Consider the following 22815-nt stretch of genomic DNA (forward strand, 5'->3'; position numbering starts at 1 on the left):
GGACCATCAAGAGATACAGATCAGCCTGGAGGAGATGGGTACGTTGGTGTGTGGAGAAACACCTGGATCCTGTGGGCTCCAATGTTGCAGATGTAGTCAACTTCTTAGCGGAGCTTTTTCAGGAGGGACTGGCTTATTGCACTATCAACTTCTTCAGGTCGGCCATCTCGGCAGGCCATGTTCTGGTCAATAAGGCTCCAGTGGGGGAGAACCCCTGGGTGAGTAAGCTTCTGAGAGGCATTAGGATTTCCCGACCTCCGGAGCCTCGTTATGCGGGACTTTAGGATGTCAACCTGGTCCTGCGCTTGCTGTTATCCTGGCAGGACAATCAATATTTATCCAGAAAGGAAATCTCGGCGAAGCTGGCGATGCTGTTAGGCCTCATCTCGTGTAAAAGGGCATTGGATATACGAGCCCTGGACCTTATGGCCAGAATTTTTACCCCGGAAGGCGTCACCTTCACCATATCGAGGAGAACCAAGACGAGTACAAGGTCAGTAACTTATCCTGCTTTCCCTGAATCCCCGAAGTTGTGTGTTGTCAGATGCCGTAAGGCCTATGAGGATATGACATTGGAGGTGCGGCAACTTCTAATTGCTATTAAGAAACCGTTCAAGGCTCTATCCTCACCGACCATTGCAAGATGGGTCAGGTGGATAATGACAGAGGCTGGAATTGATACTAATGAATTTGGCGCACACCCTACCAGAGGAGCTATGGCTTCCAAGGCTATTCAAGTAGGGAGTAGGTTGGAGGACATTATGAACGCGGTGGATTTGTCTTCAGATTCAACTTTTACAAAGTTCTACTTTAAACCAATCCATGATGCAGCCGCTTTGGTGGTAATTAAGCTTTAAACATGCGTAATCCTCGCCTCTGCTCCTGATGTAGAATGAGAAATTTCCTAGTTCTCATGAAGGAACGTTTCAATTCTCATAAGGAGGCAGAGGCGAGGATTATCCCCCGGACCGGTTTTACCTATGTCTCCCACCCTTGGGGAGTTTGGCAAGAGCTTTATTTATTTATAAAGTTTTATATAGCGCAAACTTGATCCCGAAGGATATCAGAGCGCTTTACTATTTGAGGCAAAGGTAACCAATCAGAACATTGAAAGTATTGACACACTTATACAATACTCCTGTCCATCGGCATCAATAATACGATCAATTGGGGAGTGATTAGCCCTGTCCTGCAACCGACTTGCCAGAGTTCTACCCGGTCTCCAACCCTCGCCATAAGTCCTGGCCACATGTCTTTTGGATAAATACCTTATTTCTGTCTCTGCGAAAGAGTTGTATTCTTCAATGTATTCGTGGATTTGAGCCAGTGTTTCCCTAGTCGGCACTCGAAATACATCTCCCGGATAGGAGCCTGTCTCACATTATAGTGAGGACTCAAACGAAGCAGCACTTGCTGCATTATGTTTGGAACACAAAATTATTTTACTAAAACTGTAGATGGTGAAAAAACGTTTTTACCATTGGCAGGCAAGTCCATCAACCTGACATGTATATCTGAACAAAGAGAAGAGTCACGTAACTAAGCATTTCTATACATACAGACAGGGTCATACGCTGCCCTAGCATCTGTATATATCAAGGCTTTCTCATTAGCAACTGATGAAGTGCTGACATTGTCTTCTTTCGGTAAGCCAATACAGACGTTCTTTGATAGCTTTTGAAAAAAGAAACTTCAAAATATCGGGAGGCAGTCCCAATTTTACAGACAATTTCACAATGTTATTATCACTGCATTCATTCTACCTAAGAAAAGAGGAGGGAAGCATATTGGTATGAATTCTTCCTTTCATGTTCCCATGCATTAGCTTTTTTGTCAACTACAGAAAGACAAAGAGGTGGCCATTCTTTCATTACCTGAGACAATAAAAACAGCTGACTGGGCAGTGAGACTGCAATCAGAAGAAAGTTCTCCATCTTGGGTATTTGGTGTCCAAGGAATTAAATGTTTAAGTTCCAAAGGAGGCCTACTGCAGGTTAAAAAGGACTGCTCCACGACTGAAGAAGCAATTTGTAACAGGGTAGAGGGGATCAAAATATGTACCTTAATCGCTTTTGACAGAGGCGCAGCGTCCGGATGACTTTCTGACATACTTGTAAATGGTACTTACAAGGGTAAGTGTGGATCTGCACAAGTCAGTGTTACATCACAAATACACATACAAGTGCGCACACATTTTGAAGAGAATATATAATAACTGATTGCATAATCAGAGAGATGTTCAACACAATGCAACACTTTCAAAGGCTCTGCACTTTTTTAAAATATACAATCAAGACGCACTTTTAGAGCTGGCCGATTTCCAGAGTTTGGTGCTGCACTATGAAGATTTCATTGGGGTACTAAACCACCTGAAATTAAGACAATTTTCCTTAGAGGATGGATTGGACCCGGAGCTCGTCGTACTAAGGAAGTAATCTGTCATCTTTGTTCTGAAATGTTAGTTCTCATTTATGTGCACTGTATGACCATGTAGTTGGTGCGTTTTCTATGCGGAGTTCTTATATCATCTTGTTCTTTATTGTGGTATACTATGTTTAGTGATCTGAAGCGTTTAAAATTTACGGAATTGTCTTATGACAATAGGTATTCTGTTTGATTTTGGTCTATGTTGATGTTCATTACCAGTCCTCAATATCTTCTCTATATCCTCCTAGGTTCTGACTCCAAATCGGATTAGGACCCACAGGGCTTAACTACCTGCAGCAGAGAAAAAAGAAGGACTACGATCACGGCAACTGGTTATGGACTGATGGACTTATTGTGATTGGACTTCTGGTAGCTATGGTTACTACCGGGGTTCATGGGAGTTGTAGTTTGAGACATGTTTTACGTTTTTTCTTTGAACTTGCTGTGTAATAAAGGGGAAGAGAGAAATGCATAATCCTCGCCTCTGCCTCCTTATTAGAATTTAAACTTTCCTTCGTGATAACTAGGAAATTTCTCAATCTGCAAAAGTTGTCTGCAAAACACTCAGTCTGTCTTCACTGGCAACTGGATAGTCACGCCATCGGCACACTCACCCCCGCTCTTGTAAAAACATGCACCAGCTTTTGTCATACAGGTACCGCACGTATGACGCCACATGCACACTAACGCGCAGCGTCACATCCACACGCAGTGACAAACCGACGCGATCTCTGCTGCCGAGTTTCCTGCGGTACTCACCTTAAAACAATGCCGGATCTCTCACAAGGGTATCATTGCGAACCCGAGGAGACTGGAGTAGGTGTGGCAGTAGGCACTCTACCTTGACGAAGTAGGGTTCTCTTCTTTTGTACAGGGCGCGGCAATTACCTATGAACTATCCCATCGGGCAGTGAGCTTCATTCACAAGCCATATAGAACTTGTAGACATTGAATGTTCTAATCGGTCTCAATTTCTCCATTTACAGTGTGTGACTAAAGGTGTACGCTCCTCCTGGGATCTGAAAAGCTACGACAATCGTGTGGCAATGTAAATATGATATGATAGTTTAACAGCATTATACATGCATGTAAGTACGGTCTAACCACTGCATGCACAGCACACCTTAGCACGTGTGCTTCGCTGTAATCAGGCGTTGTAGCACAACTGGGTAGCATTCGGCTACCCAGTTGGGAACCCAATGATGAAGCATGCCACCAACTAGGTTGGTAGGTGAGGGTTCTTCTTACAAACCTAAGTGGTGCCTGGCACTAGAAGTGTTACAGAGTCGTCTGTAGTGGGTATGTTCACGTTGTTTATAATATAAGTACTCAGGGATAAGGATGTTCCCAAATATCTGGTTCCTGCTCTCCCTTTTGTTTTCTACGTTACCTGTTGACACACATAAGCTAGTGCATAAGTCTGGCGTTTCTGGAACAGTATGAAGAGGATGTTTTGGGATGGAAACACCATAAAGCCTCATCTCTATACATAACTCAAGAGGTGAAAGCAAAGAGAAGGGGACTCTCTAGGAGAGCCATTCTAGGGGCAATAGTCACAACAAAAAGTGCCAGGCTTTCCAAAGGGTCCAGAGTAGGAAGAACTTTAGTCTGGGGAGGGACTCTATGAACCGTCATAGCTAGGAACCTCTGTTAGCTCTTGAAAGGCAAAGCAAATGCCAGGCCTTTTCATCTCAAGGAGTTTGTAAGAACAGAGCAGAAGAATTGGATTCCATGGTACCTGAGGAAGTACCGGTTGTCTTTAAGGAGGGGTTAACTAATAATGCCCATCCATGGAGCACTCACGGGTCTCCTAGTGGGAGGGAAAGGAAGGCTAAATGTACAGCCCTCCACTCTTTTGCTGCACCTAAAAACGTTACTGCATATGTTGTGATGAAGACATTAGAAAATATCTTTAAGCGGTCTAAATGTTAACTCTCATGCCACTCTAGGACCGTCTCTTGCCTCTAAAGAAGCCATTTCTGTGACACAGTTCTCTAGTGTCACAGATCATATACTGTGATGAGCCCACACAGATTTTGAACTTTCATTGTGTTTTTTGTTACTCACTCTATGCATGTGAAGCACATCACAACACTGATAATCAATTATATATATATATATGTATATATATTAAGTTCCGCAGACGGAGAACGCTGCCTTGACTTATCCTCTTCCTCTTCGTGACAGAGGCTCGTGCTGGGTGGCGAGCCCTTAAATCAATTCCATGATCCACACAATGCTCCTCACATCCAAGGCTGTATGAAAAAGCACGAGCTCAAAGTTGCATCAAAATGATTTTATTCCGTGACTCGCAACAGAAAAATAACTCGACGCGTTTCGGGAGACTTCCCTTGCTCATGAGTCAAGTTGTGTGCATCTCATTGGTTTAAATAAGCAAACATGTGACAATACCATAAACAACAGACTACCGCGATTTTGTCAACAAAGCGGTAATACGGAATGTTTCTTCTTCATAACAGTTTACACAATTTCATTTGTTTAGTTTGAAACCGGGATATTCAATTTTATAATCGTGTCTGCAAACCAACATTAATAAATGCAAAGGAAATTTATTAGCTTCACTTCGCCGTGTTCGTTGCACATTTTATCAGTAAAGTTAGGTGAGTTCCGAGGGCTTTGTATTGGGCGGTTTACAAAATAATCACAAGGCTAGAGCCTTGTGAAAAAAACCAACAAAAAAAATATATATACATATATACACCTTTTTGTTTTGTTGACAATTCCAAGTTATTAACCACTCACAGGCTTCCGAAATACACCCAGAACCGTAGACCAGAGGTTTGGTCTCCAGAGGTATGTGCTCCCACCAGCCACCAATAGCTCTGTTATATATATGTTTTCAGGCCACCTAGCAGTCTTGTTAACGTCCCTGCAGGCAAGGAGAACCAGGATATGAACACATCCAACAAGTTGAAACATTTCAACTGGAGCGGTATTTCTTGTTCATTTGCGTTATTTGCGCGTTTATAACCACTATAGCGGTCAACGTTTGCGCAGGCCCTTGAATATAAACTACATGCAAGGCAACCGGAATATTCTAGAGACAACCATTTGTTGTGGGAGCCAATATTCATCACTTCAGAGGAGTAGTGGTTTCCACAATATATTTTGTGAACAACCTCAATGCTCACCTGCTCCTACTCATGCAAATGTGCACACCTTTAATTAGTAACTGCTTTTCACTCGCTTTCTGTCCGACTCTGAAAGGAAAAACGTTAGCCCTCTTTAAATATGAGTATCTGCTAGAGTTTTCCAGGTATTCCTACCTGGTTAAGCTGACCACCTTCACAACTATTCTGCAATTCAAAGACCGGCTGATCCTTCATTTGAAAAGAAAGCTAATGAACGCTACGTTGGACATGCAATACTATGCTCAGAGTACCACGTAGGCACTGGGCAAATATTGAGAGGACAATCAGCAGTCAGAGAACTTCTCACCAGTTTTGCCTCTGGCAGCTCTTTTCTGTATGTGTTGTACTTGACTTTCAACTCTTCATATGCCATGAACTGTAGCGCACCATGTGAGGTCCCAAACAAGCCAGGAACAAACCCCTAAAAACAAAATATCTTCTGTTAGGATGTAAATCTAATAAAAAATAAATGAAAAAACATACAATATTAGTGTCGTTATGAGTCAATCGAATAATATTTCAATGTAAGCTTAAAAAGATCGGTTTGTTTGTTTACTTGTAAAAGTGTACCGATATTTAGTTTTCAGTTGTAAATTCACTAGTAACCCTTCACAAAAACAGGGAATAATGTATTGTGGCATTTGTAAGAAAATCCCTATCCCTGCAGGGGTATTTATTCCCACAGTGCAGTCTTAATTTTTATTTTTTTATTTTTAGGAATAATACTTGTTAATATACCAACTTCATAAATTAATGTCTTTCAAAAAGGGTGATCGGGTGGGAAGCAAAACGCAACAAAACTTAGCTCTATCCAAAACTGAAAAGCGGGCATTGATTTGTTTAGCTTTATTGTGTTGGGTTGCCCTCAACTAACAAAAATCTTGGGGCAGTATTAGATAAAGGGTGCACTGCGATGGTCTGCGCACAGACCTGGACAGTCCACTTGATTACAACAAATGCAGCATTTTTAGTACAGGGATGCCTGGGGGACCCCAGATACCTCACAGCAAGCAGAACCATTCAATCAATGCACCCACCTGGAGGGCATGTATAGGGTTAAGGGTCACCCGGGCATCAATTCCATTCCACCTCCACTGAAAGGCACCTCAACTGAAAGGCAGACATGCAGTTTTAAACAGCCGGTCCACCTTACACAAATGTGCTTTTTCCCAAGGCAGAGTTTACATTTGCACTGAGAACAGTGTATTCGTTGTACTAGGGCGCACTGTTCTGATCTGTGCCCAGTGCACCCGGTAAGGTGCACTGGGGGAGTGCACACTATGTGTAATATGGCCCCAGATCCTGGTCTGTAACTTTTTTTTCCACTTTGGCACCAGATATAGATGCAGATATTGATTCTCAAGAGATGACCGGGGAGGGGGAGGGGGGGTTGGCGCAAGGGAGGACAATCGACTCCCTCTTGCACCAGTGCTGCTGTATTACTGCCCATTTTAGTCTCTAGGTGGGCTGCCATATTTCCATCATCCTCTTGTGGTAGGACACATTTTTACAATGTTGTGAAGCTTCTACATCCTCTATAAGTGAAATACCTACAAAGTGCATTTATTTCACTGTTAGTTAAGGTTAGAAGGAGTCGGGTGAAAGATGGCAGAGTCTTTGGTTACTAGTTTATTTTTCTTGGCTGGGCTACTAAGTAATCTTTATTGTATTGCATTGTTCTCACCACATGCCCAAAACAATACAAGGCTCTAGGCTTCATTTTACATTCCCCACCTACCTCCCTGGCCCTGGAGAATTCACTCCAGTCAGCTGCCATTGCTGCCCATTCATTCCACTCCTTCACCATATGTGCTACACCACCTCTACCACTCTCTGTCTCCCTCAGAGCAGTTCCCCAGAGTGCTCTGCGGGTGCAGGTCAGAGTGACTCCTCAACACATCATTGGGTTTTACTTGTTACAGCTCTCAAAAGATCAGTCCGCGTCAGGAAGCGGGTCTGCTCTGGCTCCGACTAGCTCATCAGCCCCAAAAGAGAGATGCAACCAAATCAGTCAAATGCAATATTGTTTATAACTGGTTTTTGACAATGGCCAGTGCTGATGGAAAAAACATGATGTAGCCAGATATATATCACAGTTCAAATTCTGCGTATAAAGGATAGAAGATAAAACAAAAGAGAAAACATAAGATTTGGGTTCCTAATGTCAGTAATAAAGTGGCACAACTGTCGCAAGTATGGGAGTATTTACAATATTTGGATTTATAGGTTTTAAAACAGTTGTGTATATTCTAAGGCAATGCCATACACACTGCTCTTCATTACTAATCTTAACTGCAAACCACAAACTAAGTAAAATACTGTAACTCCGTGTCAATGAATTGATATCCTCTTGGACTGCAGTCCCTTAGTAACATAAATATCAATCTCTAGGTGTATAATTTGACAAGGGTATTTTCCCCATCGCAATAATGCATGTGCCCCTTCTTTTTCTTTCTAATTATGCGGGATTTGGACATCTGAAGTCTGTTTCCTAAAAAAATGGGTGTGATGCTGAAGATTTGCTTTTTCTTTCCCCTTGTCTCGATATTCCTACACGTGTGCTTCCTCGTCCCTCCTTCTTTGTAATGAAACACCTCAATTTGCCAATCTACCGTTCATTTTTAAGGTCTTGTGAGTCCATTCTTTGCTTTGGCCTGCTGTTTCTGGTTAGAGGCGAATCAGAGAGTAGGCAACTTGCAGGCTTGAATTGGAGAGTGGTCACTGGAGCAAGGCCAACCAGCTGGAGGTTGTGGGAATTCTGGTTCTCAATATGTAAGAGCGTGATTTCTGTGTGCATCTGGCATGCCCAAATGGCAACCATGTGCTGGTCTGCAGCCCTTGGGATAATGCTACAACTGAAAGGGCCTTTTATTTTACATTTTGAGAAGTCTGGTCTTTCTGACAGCTGTAGTTTGCTTTGGCTGTGATAACATTTAGTATACAGGCCAGAAAACTGCCTCTAAAGTACATTTTACGGCCGTAAACATGCAATTTATTAGGAATTATACAATGTATTATTATTTTCGGAGCATAAATGGATGTCAGAGGACGTGCGTAGTTACAAGAATTGTGCCTTCTTGATCACAAATTGGGGATCCTGTGAAAACCATAATTGGCGCTTAGTGGCTCCCTTGAAAAACAACATGGCCTACACTAACAGCCTGAAATGAAAGCCTATTTATCCTTATTTATCAAATATGCCTGTTCCTTCATACCTTGTCTTACTAGGCAGAGGGCATGACTTGCAGACAGGTCTTTTTTTATGCATCCAGGTATGTAAGGCAGATCAAGGGTGATAGATGCCTCTAACGACTATTAAGCACGATACCTGCCATATTTTGGGGCTCCAGTTTTACCAAGGTGATGGAAACATTAAACACACCACAGAAGGAATAGCCAATCAAAATCTCTTTCTTTCTCCCTCTCTCCTCTCTCTGTCTCTCTCTCTCTCTCCTGTGAAAGGTTCAGAATTTCAACTCACTCAACATCGCCTTTATCAGCTTTCAAAATAGCGGACGGTCCACACTTGCCACTGTTTATTCTTTTTAATTGCAACATGGAATGTGGAAACTGACAGGAAACAAAGGGCCAGATGTATGTAGCCCACATTTTGCTATTTCCTAATTGCGAATCACAAGGATTCACAATTAAGAAATAGCAAAATGCAATGTATGAAGGTGTATAGTACACCTTTTGCGATTCCTAAGGGGTCGCAAATGATCTACCTCATGAATATTAAAGAGGTAGGTTGCAATTTGCGACCCCCTAGGAATCTCAAAAATCACGGGGATGGTGGCCTGCTGAGATCGGCAGACCAACATGTCCTTGATTGCTTTTCAATAAAGCAATCTTTTTTTTTTTGTAAAGCAGCCTGTTTTCCTTAAAGGAAAACTAGATGCTTTACAAAACGAAAAATGTTAAGTTTTATTTTTATTTTTTTTAAGAGCACTACTTGCTCTTAAAAATAGTTTTACAAACATTCACAAAGGGGAAGGGGTCTCTTGGGGCCCCGTCCCATTTGTGAATGGGTTATCACCTACTTGAAGTAGGTGGTAATATGCAAATGTTTTGCGACCGCAATTGCGGTCACAAAACATTCATAAATACAGGTTACCAAATTGCAAAATTGGGTTTGTTACATCGGAAAAGCAAATTTTGCGATTGCAAACAGCCATATTCTGCTAATCTGCCCTTTTGCAAACGCAAAAAAGCTTGCTACATCTGCCCCCAAGCTACCTCCAGTCACATATTATGGACAATAACTATAATAAATGGAAAATATATTTAAATATAGACTGCCAACAGCTCACCATTAACAGCTAGGGGCACTCACAATATAGTGCGAGTGCTAAAGCGCTAGAAGTAAAATTCTACCTGAAATGAAAGAAGAGCTGAGAGGTGGAAAATCAAAGGCAACATCTAGTGGAGTGCAGCGTATAGTAAATAATAAGGCTGTTAGATCATAAGGAAAACTGTATTCGTTTTTACGTACTTCTTACCCGGTGGAAGAAAATGAGCAAGTCAAATAATAGGGACCTGCTTCCACCATGTAGTAAAGAGAATCCATAAATATGAAGAGCCTGGTATTACATAAATAATGTGTGATAATACCTTATATAATCCACGGATGCCCTCATTCCTGTAGATCTTTACAAGAGCATCAATCATTCCTTTATACCGCCGCTTTGATGGGTCGATACCAGCATCATACTGCAGAACAAGCCGAGTTTTGGTAACCCAGATGGGGTTTGTAAGACACAGGGTCATGGTACCTATTGACAAAGAAAACAAGACATTTTAGGTGAGAATTGTACACAATTTGTTTCAGATTTTTATTTTCATTTTAGATCACAAAGAATATACAAAAAAGATCAAGTAAAGGTGACAGCTCAAGCACAGGCATATTCTCATTACATAACAGATTCTAAGTGGACCTTCTATTACGTGAAAAAAAGGCTTTTGCTCTTAACCTAGCCACACATTTGGGTGGCTGACACAGACAGCTAAACTTGTCACTGCTTTTTTCAAGGGTTCCGAGTCGCCTTACCTCTACCAATTCAACCTGATGAGGGCCACCACCAAGATGCAGCTCTTTTACTTAGCTACAGTAAGCCAAGCAACAATCTCTGCCACGTTTCTAGTCGATAACTCTTTATTTTCACCTAAATACACAGCCTTGGTCTTATATTCTTCAAAGTAAATTTACTTCTCCCCTCCTATCGAGCTTTCTATAGGCCAGGGTCACTAGCACTATACAGAGTTTCCAGCAGCCGTTTCAAGACAGCCTTGTGTCTGGGAGTTCTGAAAACTGAAAAATGATCATGGCCCTGTCAGGTAGGTGTTGAGTTACCAAGTCATCCTGTCTTGTGAGCTTCATATGACTTCCCTCAGCTGCCGCCCATTCTAGCAGGTATTTGACCCAACTATTGAGTTGTGGTTCTCTCAGTCTCAACTGATGAACTGCAAAAAGCCTTTTGGCTAGGCTGTATCTCAGTAATGCAAATATGTACTTCTGCTATCCCCTTTTAGGCTTAGACAGAATGCCTAGTAAGTAGTGCTTAGTGCTGTTTGCAGTAATATCTCCGGTTATCGGATCCAATTTAGGTAGACTTGCAAGACCATATCATAAATAGAAATCCAAAATACAACAAGGTGATGGATGGAATGCTCTAATTAGTCTTAGTCACTGGCAATCGCTCAGGGCCGCATACCAATCCATAGTTTTTGCCCACCATGCAATCTCAATTTGTACCCAGCCATATGTAAATCAGCCTTGACCCTGCTCCTCATGGGAACAGTCCTGCTCGCACTGTCAAGCCAGGTCCTCTCTGAACTGGAGCACAAGCAACCTAGGACTGGTTTTGCCCTAGATAAGGCTCTTAAGCCAGGTATAGCTTGGTTCCAGTGGCACAGTGAGCCCGGTACGCACACCTGGGCATACCAAGTGCACTTTGGGCATCAAATCAAAAAACAACAAGGTGATGGATTGAATGCTCAGATTAATCTCAGCCACTGGAAATCACTCAGGCCTCATCACAATCCCAACCTGGTCCTGGGTTGCCTGTGTACCGGGTCAGGGAAGACAAGGTTTGGCAGTTCAGGCTGGACTGCTCCCAATGCAGCAGGGCCAAGACTGTTTTGCATTAAGCTGGGTCCAAACTGAAGTGTTATAGTGTGCAAAATAACAATGGATTGGGATGCGAGACAAAGTAATTACCTGTGACAGATTGATTCAAGCATTTAATTGATTACGTTTTGTAAACTTTAGTATGACACACTAAATAGGATGGGTATGCCCAGACATGGGTCCCATCTACACTGTGTAACTGGAACCACAATATTCCCGGCTGATAATCCCATGGGCGAAACCAGTCCTGGGTTGCTTGTGTTGCGGTTCAGGGAGGACTTGGCTTGGCACCACGGGCTGGACTGTTTCCATTGGAGCAGGGTCAAGACTGATTTGTATATAGCCGGGTCCAAACTGAGGTGGTATAGTGTGCAAAATAACGATAGACTGGAATGAGGCCCAGAGTAATTACAAGTGGCCGAGATTAATTCAAGCATTCCATCCATCACTTTTTGTGTACTTTAGTATGTCGCCCTAAGTAGGATAGGTATGCCCAGACCTGGTGTCCATTCACACTGTGTCACTGAAACTAAGCTATACCAGGCTGATGAGTCCATAACAAGGGCAAAACCAGTCCTGGGTTGTGTTCTTGTTCAGGGAGGACTTGGCTTGGACGTTCAGGCTGGACTGTTCCCAATAAAACTAGGTCAACACTGAATTGCATATAGCAGGGTTCAAACTGAGGGCCATGGTGTGCAAAATAAAGATGGACTGGGATTTGGTATGAGTAAGTAACAGTGACTGAGATTAATTCAAGCATTCCATCCATCACTTTTTGTGTACTTGTGTGTGAACAGAAATCCAGCATTATTTTCTAGATTGCATGGACAATCAGAGTTGCACTCTGGGTTTAGTCTGTGCGATTTTACAGTGGTCAGATATATTCTATGCAATTAAACTGAACATCATTTGGGCTTCTGTTTTCACCAGTGCTTCTGGAAACCCAACCTATACCTCTCTATCTGTCGCTGATAATTTTGCATATTGTAAAAACTGCTCTTGTCCATGACAGGAATCTATCATTGGGATACAACTGTGCTGCCCCATGTCTTTCTAATCTTCTTGAAGCACTACCGAAACCACAGACGCAGATCTTCCTGAAATGAGGATCATTTCAGCCCCTTCTGCATTACTCTCTCCCACAATCAAACCACCTGCCTAATTAGTTTTGGAAATTTTTTAGGTATATGCCGCCTCCCTCATGGGATCATCAATAATTCCTGCAGACTCTTGTGCCATGTGTGTCCTTGAGAGGCTCAGTCTCCCAATTAAGCTGACAATCTAGCCATAGGACTACCTGTTCTTGTTGATTTGCCCAAAAATATAGCTCAAGGTATGGCAGTTCCAACACCCCTTTTTCCCAGGAAGTTTCATAATTTCGAGATTGACACTTCAGCATCTCCCCTTACCAATTTAGCCAACAGCTGATCTTACTCCTTAAACTATCACCCTTGCAGAGGGCTCTTTGCTCGCTGCAGGGAACATAAACATCTCGGCAGAAGTAACATCTTGGAAAGAGACAGCCTGTTCATGACAACATCCGCAGTGCACGCCAGAAGGCCACCAAATACTTCAAGCCTTGCACTACTCTGCCCATGTTGAGCCAATATTTTTCATCTGCCATATGCAAAACTCCGATACATAGATGTCTGAAGCTGATTGGCTCACTTCTCTTTTCAACTGTCGAACTCTTCTGTCTAGGGGAACTGTGTACTCCTCCTTTTGTTGACTCATCATTACCAGGGCACGTACACTGGACCCCGTTAAAGCCCTTCCTGTCCCTTTAGTTGTTTATAATACTTGGCACGGGTAACCCCGTGGTACACTTACAGGTTACCGGGAGGTATTAACTATACCAACTGGCCCATGAGGTATAATTCCTAAGAGAATTACCCTACTCTCTACCTTCTCCCTCACACCGGACCAGTGCTCCATCGAATACGGTCACCCCTCAAGCCCCTTGAAAATGGAGGATACTCCTGGGCTTAGCTTCGATGAGGAAGCAAGAGCTGATATCCTGAGAACAGCTCCTACTCTACTAGGCCTAGGAGGTGCTGGCACCTCAGGTGGTCTTATTGATGACTGGACATCAATCACACAGATGAAGAACGACTGGCTCAGAATCACTGTTCATGGTATTCTGATGACAGAGTACCTACGATCTAACATTGCCCCACGGGGCCTTATTGTCAATCTGATGCCCATACTCTTCCTGGAGGACACACCGTTTAAGAAAGACTAGTGCCAGGTGTCCTGGAAGTGTACTAAAGACTTGCTGTTTCTGATAATAAATACTGCCAAAGACTGGCTGAAGCCCTTCTGGTTAAAATACAAGTGGCGGAAGCAACGCTTAAGTCCTCAATGCCCAAGACAGTCTTTTCCAACAGACTAGCAGAAATCAACAATGAGATTACTGAGAACAAGGAATTCTTGTTAAAACAGAAAACTAATAAGCTACAAAAGGATGTGGCTAAATTTGATAAAGAAAAAGTATACCCCTACCTGAAGGATGACTACATCTCGTCCAAAAACAGCTACTCTTCTGATGAGAGTTCGGACAATGCAGTAGAAGGGGCTCATCCAATAGCGACTCAAACACTGGGAGTTGGGGCACTCATAACCAATGCAGACCCCCCTATCAAACTCAGCCTTACCCTAACTTTGAAAATGGCCCAATTTTCCATGGTCCTTTACCACCGCCGTGGCAATACCCGATGTATCCTCAAGGTCTGCCCCAATGTTTCCCCATGAACCGCCCCCTTTTTTAGGCAGAGGCTGGGGTAGAGGAAGAGGGCGAAGAAGAGGAGCCCCAAAAGGGGTGCACTGGGAGGATCAGACACCACAGACAGTGGAGACAAGGAGCATGAGAGGAGGAAGGAAATCTTAGTCGTCAACCTCTCCAATAGGTCCCTTACTACTACAGAGAAGTCAGTACTGGAGAAAGGGTTGGGATTTGTTCCTACCCCCACCCCAGACGACTTCACACAGGTGTGTGAATTAAAACATTTTTTTCAGGAAGGTAGGCCTGAAGGCGTTCTTCCAGGATGAGGCACCATGTGAACAGCTTGCCACAGGCCTCCACAACCACTCCACATTCAGCCCTGGTTCCCCCGGAGATACTGGCATTTAAAAATGCAGTACTAAAGGACTTGACTAATATACCTAGGGTGGACCACTACCAGAATCTGACCAGAGCAGAGAGAGAGGCAGCGAGAGCTCTCAGGAATGATCCAAGTATCACCATTAAACAGGCGGACAAGGGGGGAGCTATAGTGATCTAGTCCACCAAGGATTACGACAGTGTAGACGCCAACTGGGCAATATTGCTCACTACACCCCACTCACTACTGATCCCACCCCCAGATTTGCCGCAGAGATAGCTACTGTGTTTTTTTAAGCTGAAACTAATGGATAGATCACTAAAAAAGAGGCAATGTTCCTGTTGACTAAAGAGCCCAAAATCCCATTTTTCTACACACTGCCAAAGATACACAAGGGCACCACACCTGTACCAGGGAGACCTATAGTGTCAGGGATAGGGTCTCTGCTCGAACCGCTCTCCAAATTCTGTGATTACTTTTTGCAACCTCTCGTGAAGGAAATACCCTCCTACGCCCAGGACACTTCAAACGTGTTACGTCTAATTGACAACATCGAAGGGCGGGAAGGGGTTGACCTACTGGTCACCCTAGATGTGGAAGCGCTTCATACTAATATCCCACAGCGCGCCACACTGGATATCTCCAACTCCCATTGCGTTCATAATGAACTATGCGACCCTGGCTCTCACAGAAAATTTCTTTGAGTACAACACCCTCCTCTTCCACCAGACACAGGGCACGTCAATGGGGAGTTCATTCGTCCCTAGTGTTGCCTGACTGTACATGGCAACTTTTGAAAGGGCACTCTTGTATTGGTTCTTATTAAATGAAGACTCCGACCGTATTGATTGATTTTGTACTTTTATTAGTAGTATTTTTGCTTCTTAGCGATTATTCTCATCGCAATTCGTCTTTCATCAACAATTTGTTTCCATGTTTAAACATAATTCATTCATGAGTACATTTTGCTTTACGAGCTCCAATGCATTTCTGGCATTATTTGCCCTTCCTTAGGGAGCAAAATCTGTTGAGAACATAAATATAACCATAATCACAATCCATAATCATTATTTACAAATTCTCAAACAAAAAAGTTGGAGCACAATTCAGCACAAAGGAACAATTGCGATGAGAATAATCCTCCAAATCGCCAAGAACCCCCAGGGTCTTCAGAAGCTTTTGTCACGATTCCAGGATTTCTGCTTGGCATGGGGATTGGTGATTAACGTGGACAAAACAAAATACCCGATTATGCATCCACCACGGAAACTAGGACGCCCTCCAGTTTTGAACGCTGTCCCTCTTGAGAAAGTTTCCGAGTTTGATTATCTGGGAATACGCCTGTGTGACACTATGAGCTGGACGTCACATATTAATAAGATGGTCCTCAGCCATAAAAGGATAGGGGGTGCGCTGTTAAGGGAGTACCGCGCCTCATCCAAACAGTTTGTGGCATCCGCAATTGACATATATAAAGCAAGAGGAGTCACATCCGCACTTTACGGGGCAGAGTTATGGGGCTTTTGTAATTTGGAGTCCCTATCCAAGTCGGAGAGTAAATTTTTGAAAGACCTACTTGCTCTCCCCTTGAGTACCCCTACTGTCCCGTTATGCTTGGATGTGGGCTGCAAGCCGATCAAGGACCAGGCTCGTCTCCGGCCGTTGCTCCTATGGGCTCGCTTGTGGAGGGTTCCAGAAATAAAATCATATGCTGACGGGCTGTCCGAGGTGATGGAAATGGGGGGCTGGCATAAGATCAAGTGGTTAAGGGATATTAAAAATCTCCTGGGGGAGCTGGGTTTGGGAGACTCTTGGGCTACAAAATCCGCTCCACCCAAGGCTATCCTAAAAAAACTGTACTGGGACTGGGTGTCCTCCCCACTCATTGGTAACCCACGCCACTGCAATTCAACCGCAGCATTTCTAAAAATTAAGGACGTGGTGGCATATGAACCCTATCTGGATTTGATCACCATGCCAGTTTATAGGGCTCTATACTTTAAGTTTAGAGTGGGCACTCTTCCGATTGGGGACTTCCTATCCCGATGGAAATCGCCAGTGCAGATATCACCCTTTTGTGCCTTTTGCCCTACAAAGCCTGAGACGGTGGCGCATATCCTCTTCGAGTGCCCAGACTATATTCGTCCAAGGAGTTGCTGGCTTAAACCGCTATTCAGACGTTTGGGGACACGCCAACATTTGGTGGCGCTACGTATTTTGCTAACTGACACTTCCCCTCCCATAGTTTGTGGTGTCTCCAAATTCTTAAAATGGTCATGGTTGATTCGCAGAAATAGATTGTCTATCTCAATTTAATCCAGTTTTAGTTTATTGTATGCATAAATGGCATTTTTACTTGTTCTTAATTCTTGTGACATTTGTATTATCGATCTGCAGCTTTTTATATGTATGTATGCTTTTAAGATATAACTGCATATCGAAATAAAGCTTTCAACCAACCAAGCTATTAGAAGCATCCATCTTTACGATTTTAGGAGATCTTAATTTGCACTTTGAGGACCACACATGCCCCACGGTTCTGAATTTCCTAGCCAACTTAGAAGCCCTTAATGTACACTTATGCAATACAGGCCCCACTCATACAGCGGCCCATCAATTAGACCCGATCTTTGCAAACTTTGAGGGCCTTACATGTGAGCCTGCAATACCTGTACCTTGGTCCGACCACTATTTGACCACATTTAATGTCAGGCTACTAGATAATAAAGCTGCAAGCAGGTCTAAGAACTCCTACTTCAGAAATTGGAAAAAACTGAATATAGAAGACCTGAATTCCCAGCTACATAACTCCAGGCCCGATCTAAACTTAGATAATCTTAAAGTAAGAGATCAGGAAAAAATTAAACTCTGGTTAGCCAAAGCCGTAGAGTCAGTTATTCCACTCTCAAGGAATAAACGGAATACTGGCAGACCCCCGGTCCCGTGGTTTTCCGAAAAACTAAATTTAGAAAAAAGTAAATGTAAAAAACTTGAGACAATGGAGAAAAAAATACGATGTGGACAAGAAGGAATCTTACAAACAAGCTCTGAAGGCATACCATCTGTTATGTAAAATAACTAAAGGGGATTTTACCAAAAGTACTATTCTAGAGGCACAAAACAACTCTGGAACCTTATTTAAGGTTCTAAAGGATCTAGCGGGTGCCGCACATCAACCAGAACCACCAACGCTGTCTACATCACAGTGTAATAGCCTTGCGCAATATTTTAATGACAAAATAGCTAACATTCACTCATCCCTTAGTAGAGATGAGACCTCCAACTCCTCACCTACCCTAATCCCGAGATCTAGGGAGATGTTAGACACTCCTGGGAATCAATTGACAATCTGGCAACCCTTGGACCAGCATTCAATTGTAGAAATTCTTAATAGCATCAAATCGGGTTCCCCTAATGATCCCATACCAACAGGTATCTTCAAACAACTAGATCATGGCATATTAAATGTCATTAGATTACTGCTAAATGCCTCACTAGGGGAAGCGATACTGCCAGCCGAATGGAAGCGGCGATGGTAGTACCACTATTGAAAAAAGCAAATGGTGACCCAGAGATCCTGTCGAATTTCAGACCGGTATGACTCCTCCCTCTATTTTCAAAAATTTTAGAAAAACATGTGAACAAGCAATTGGGGGAGTATATCACCACCAACAAGCTATTACATCCCTCTCAGTCGGATTTTAGAGCAGGGCATTCGACCGAATCCACCCTACTGGGAGTGACAGAAGTTATCCGTCAAAAGTTAGACAATGGGGGTACGGCGGCACTCATTCTTTTAGACTTGAGTGCCGCCTTCGACACTATATCCCATAAAACATTACTGGAAACCCTAGAGGGAATAGGGGTAAAGGGCACAGCATTGAGGTGGCTAGCAAATTTCTTAGCAGACAGGTCATATCAGGTATTCTCTAAAAATAACATCTCTAAGATCATTACTTCTCCACACGGAGTTCTTCAAGGGTCAATCCTGAGCCCCCTGTTATTTAATATCTACATCACCCCTCTAGCGTGCATAGCGGAAACATTTGGTCTTACAATTTTTTCATACGCAGACGACACACAATTGGTGTTTTCCTTGTCATCAACTGATAAAAAGAGTCCCTCCGCTCTGGATTACAGAGCATGGCACAATGGATGCACTCCAAGAAATTAAAATTAAATGGAGACTAAACCGAACTGCTCATATTCGGTGATCAGAAAGATCTATGGGGACCAGTTCATTGGCCTACTGAAATGGGGCCTCTCCCGACGGCAGTTCCGTCAGCTCGTAATCTAGGAGTAATAATAGATGACAAACTGACAATGCGTACTCAGGTCACTAAAACAGCCTCAGTCTGCTTCGCCATTCTTAAATGGCTGAAAAAATCTTGTGGCAACTCCCGGAAGGGGCGCAGAGAACGGTAGTTCAGGCCCTGATTGGATCAAGGCTGGACTACGGTAACATCCTGTTCTTAGGGGCCAACAAAGAAATTACACGCCGACTACAGATTGTCCAAAATGCGGCAGCCAGGATACTTCTCCATTTACCGAGACGAGCACATGTATCGGAACATTTAGGTAAACTACATTGGCTCAAGATGGGCAACAGAGCTAAATTTAAGGCTTTATGTTTTATGTTCAAAATAAACATAGGAGAAGCACCAGCATACCTTTGTAATCTGGTCCATAAATATATCCCGACTCGGAATCTCCGAGCTATCCATCAGGAGAGATTTGTTGTCCCAAGATTCAAGCGAGCACGACTAGGAGGACGCTCCATTGGATATTTGGTGCCAGTGTTGTGGAACTCAATCCTGCTCACTCTGCACCTTGAACATAACTATATGAAATTTAGGAAAGGCATTAAGGCATGGCTATTCAACCAAGAATGATAACTAGTAACTTAGGACCTCCGGGAATGTTATGATCCAAGGCGCCGGGAAACCCTCAGGGTAGCTGTTGCGCCATACAAATGGAATAAATAAATAATAAATAATACTCCTCCTTTTGTTGACTGAAGCCGATTGGTTGCCAGTGAATGCCCAAATCAGGGTATCTATACATCACAAGCCATTCAAATCCTCCAGGAGGATTTATTTGAACCTTGCCTGGTTAACATCAAGCCCATATATCACTTCAAAATGTTTCAGCTCATGCCATATAAGGAGTACTGATGTTTTTGTGTATTGGAAATATATTAAAATATTGTCTGCATAAATCAAGTCCACTTACATAGTGTCTCCAACCACTATACTCTAATTCCACAGCTCTTGTCACAGAACATACCCCTCTGGAACCATTGCTCGAACAAATATGAACGAAGACAGGCAGCAACCGTGCCTAGCTCCATTCTCAATAGGCCAGCTTGTAGGCACCTGTTTTAACCATGGCTCTAGGCTCCACATATAGCAGTTATTTAAAAAACAAGACACAGGGCCATATCTTGTTTTCTAACACTAGCAACTTGTGGGACCATCCAAGCTTATAAAAAGCTTTTTCGTTAGCAAGAACAACCACTACATAAGGATATGCATAGTGAACCACTGTAAATTAGACGGTGTGTTCCAATGCATCACAAAACTACCTTGATCTAAATAAGTCAGTGTGTCAACAACTTTGAGTAGTCATTGTCCAAAACTTTGTTCAGCACTTTGATGTTAGTATTTAGCTTGGATAGTAGTCTGTAAGAATCCTCATCTTGCAGGGCCATAGATCCAGTAAAGGCCCATGGGTAAATTGTCTCCACCAAGGAAAATCTCTGACATGTCAGATAGCTCCCTAGTTGTAGCAACCTTACTCCCTAGAACATGCTGTCTATGTGCTTCCCTACCAGGATGTGCAACTTCTTGCATAAATGAGAAAGCTGTACTTTTAAAACTTAATTAACTCTGGCCTGCATGCCTTCTAAGCTTCCATTCATTCCTAGAAAGCGTAGTACTGAAGTATTGTTTTTCTCCCTTTTAAGTAACCATGTGAGCAGCCGTCCTGCTTTATGCCCTGGCAGATGTAACCCCTGTTGATTTGCCCTACTGGCGCATTTACTAAGTCTGTCCCAGATGTCACGGATTGTTTTTTTTCTGCAATATACTAAGATCCCTTTCCAGTTGTAGGTTACTACCATAAATTTTAGTCACACGTTCCTCCCTCAATACCCCTTTCCCATTCTTCTGCTCAGCTGAAGCAATACCCCAATTAGTATTGAAAATCCTAGTAATTACCTCGCTCACATACCCTTGGAATGCTTTGTGCTGTAGGGCCTCTAGTCCAAAGCACCATGTAGGAACCTGAGCTCGATGCATGTCTTAGCTGCATGTTCACAATTTTCATAACCAAGTCGCGAGTAGCTACCGCAAAATACCTTCTCCAAAATAATTTGCTATGATGGTAGATTCCTAGAGCTCTTAATCCCTTCTGGCACAGAACTAATAGGAGAACCAAGATAAAGTTCCTGGAAGGAAAAGAGGTTGCCGCAAAGGCTGCTGCTGACACTGGTCAGTTAAACAACACTCCTGCGCAGACCAAAACCTGGGATGGAGCAAAAGGGACGGGGAAGACTATACTAACATAAAATTGTAGAGATTCAACATAGAAATACGGGTGCCGAGCATGAGCCGGTTTGTGAAAGGACAGACAGGGGTGCTTATTGTGCATATTGTTTTTATTAGGTATCTTAAAAAAGGTGGTTTTCTGGGGAAACATCCTTTACAACGCAGCTTTTACCACGCAGTGCCTTTACGACGCAACTTTTACAACGCATTGCGCTGGGGGCGCTCTAGGATAGGGAATAGGTTTAATTTACTATCCAACACCTTCCCTACTTTCCACGGGGACTGGAGTTGGAATAGTAAATTAAACTATTCACTATCCAGTGCCCCAAAGCACTATGCGTTGTAAAGGCATGCGTTGTAAAAACCGCGTTGTAAAGGCATGCATGGTAAAAGCATGCGTTGTAACGTCATACATCCGGTTTTCTGTCCAGTCCCAGTTGGTAGCAATTACTGATGATTGGCTATAGTAGAAACCCTATTTGATCACGAAGAGTGGGCCACATTTATTGTTCTTGTCTTCACATATTGATAACTTAAACCTATAGTCTAAGAAATGGTTGGCGAAGGAGGAAAAGACGACATCTTAACTAGATTTTAATGCTTCCTTACCGGCCTGTGCTGCAGAAATAAGATGCTCTGTCGCAGTAAGTACCTCTTCCCGTCCTTCTTTTTTATAGGCTTTAATAGCATTATAGCTGAAAGAAGCACATAAAACAAGTATTAAGACCATCAGAAATACCCTACTGAAATAACCACTATGAAGGTACATTTAGTATGTATACTGTTATGCACAGCAGCAAAGGAAACCGTCTCGGTCATCACTGACAAACCTGCTCACCGCAGTCTTTTTTGGACGGTTCTCTCCCCCATGCAATTAAGGCTGAAGACGAAACTGCAAATTAAAAAACTTGGAAAAATAGACTTTCAGACCTCAACCTGAATCCTTGGGCAAACACAGGGTCACTGGAATTATGCGGCACAGGAGGGCCAAATTATGTGGTGGGGTTCACTAAATTATGTGGCAAGAAGAGGCAAATAATGTGGAGTAATGTGGCAAATTTTGCGATAATATCACTACATTATTTTCCTATCTTTCCACTTGTTAACACCGCCTGGGCATAGGCTGCACCTCATTAGTACTAGTTTAACACACAAATATAGCAATTAACAACAGAAAGGTGACCAGTCAACCGTGGCAGGCACAGGGCATTCCACTGTGTGCCAAATAGTTGCTGTTTTTAGTAACATTTGACCCGTTTGAGCCAGAAACATTTTTTTTTGTTAAAACCTGCAAAGTATGCAGCATGTAAAGGATTATGTGGCTAAACCATAGTTATACGAAAAATGCTGCAGCCGCACAATCGTATAATTCCAGTGGCCTTGGGCAAATACCCTGATCACTGCAAAGACCAACATCTCCACGATCGACAAAGATCACAGAGGAGCCTCCCCCTTTGGGC

The 22815-nt window shown here is 43.0% G+C and overlaps 1 protein-coding gene across 1 annotated transcript in view; it reads right to left on the bottom strand.

The window, feature by feature from the left end:
- The window catches only part of SLC25A32 (solute carrier family 25 member 32), a 147831-nt gene that overhangs the window by 45762 nt on the left and 79254 nt on the right, over positions 1–22815 (bottom strand). The window contains exons 3-5 of the mRNA XM_086966094.1: positions 21965–22050; positions 10191–10351; positions 5887–6000 (exon numbers count right to left, since the gene is read on the bottom strand). Of these exons, the coding sequence (XP_086822220.1) occupies positions 5887–6000; positions 10191–10351; positions 21965–22050 (361 nt within the window). The remainder of the gene's footprint in view (positions 1–5886; positions 6001–10190; positions 10352–21964; positions 22051–22815) is intronic.

This window comes from Lissotriton vulgaris, chromosome 4_1 (genome assembly GCF_964263255.1).
Source record: "Lissotriton vulgaris chromosome 4_1, aLisVul1.2, whole genome shotgun sequence".
NCBI classification, from domain to species: Eukaryota; Metazoa; Chordata; class Amphibia; order Caudata; family Salamandridae; genus Lissotriton; species Lissotriton vulgaris.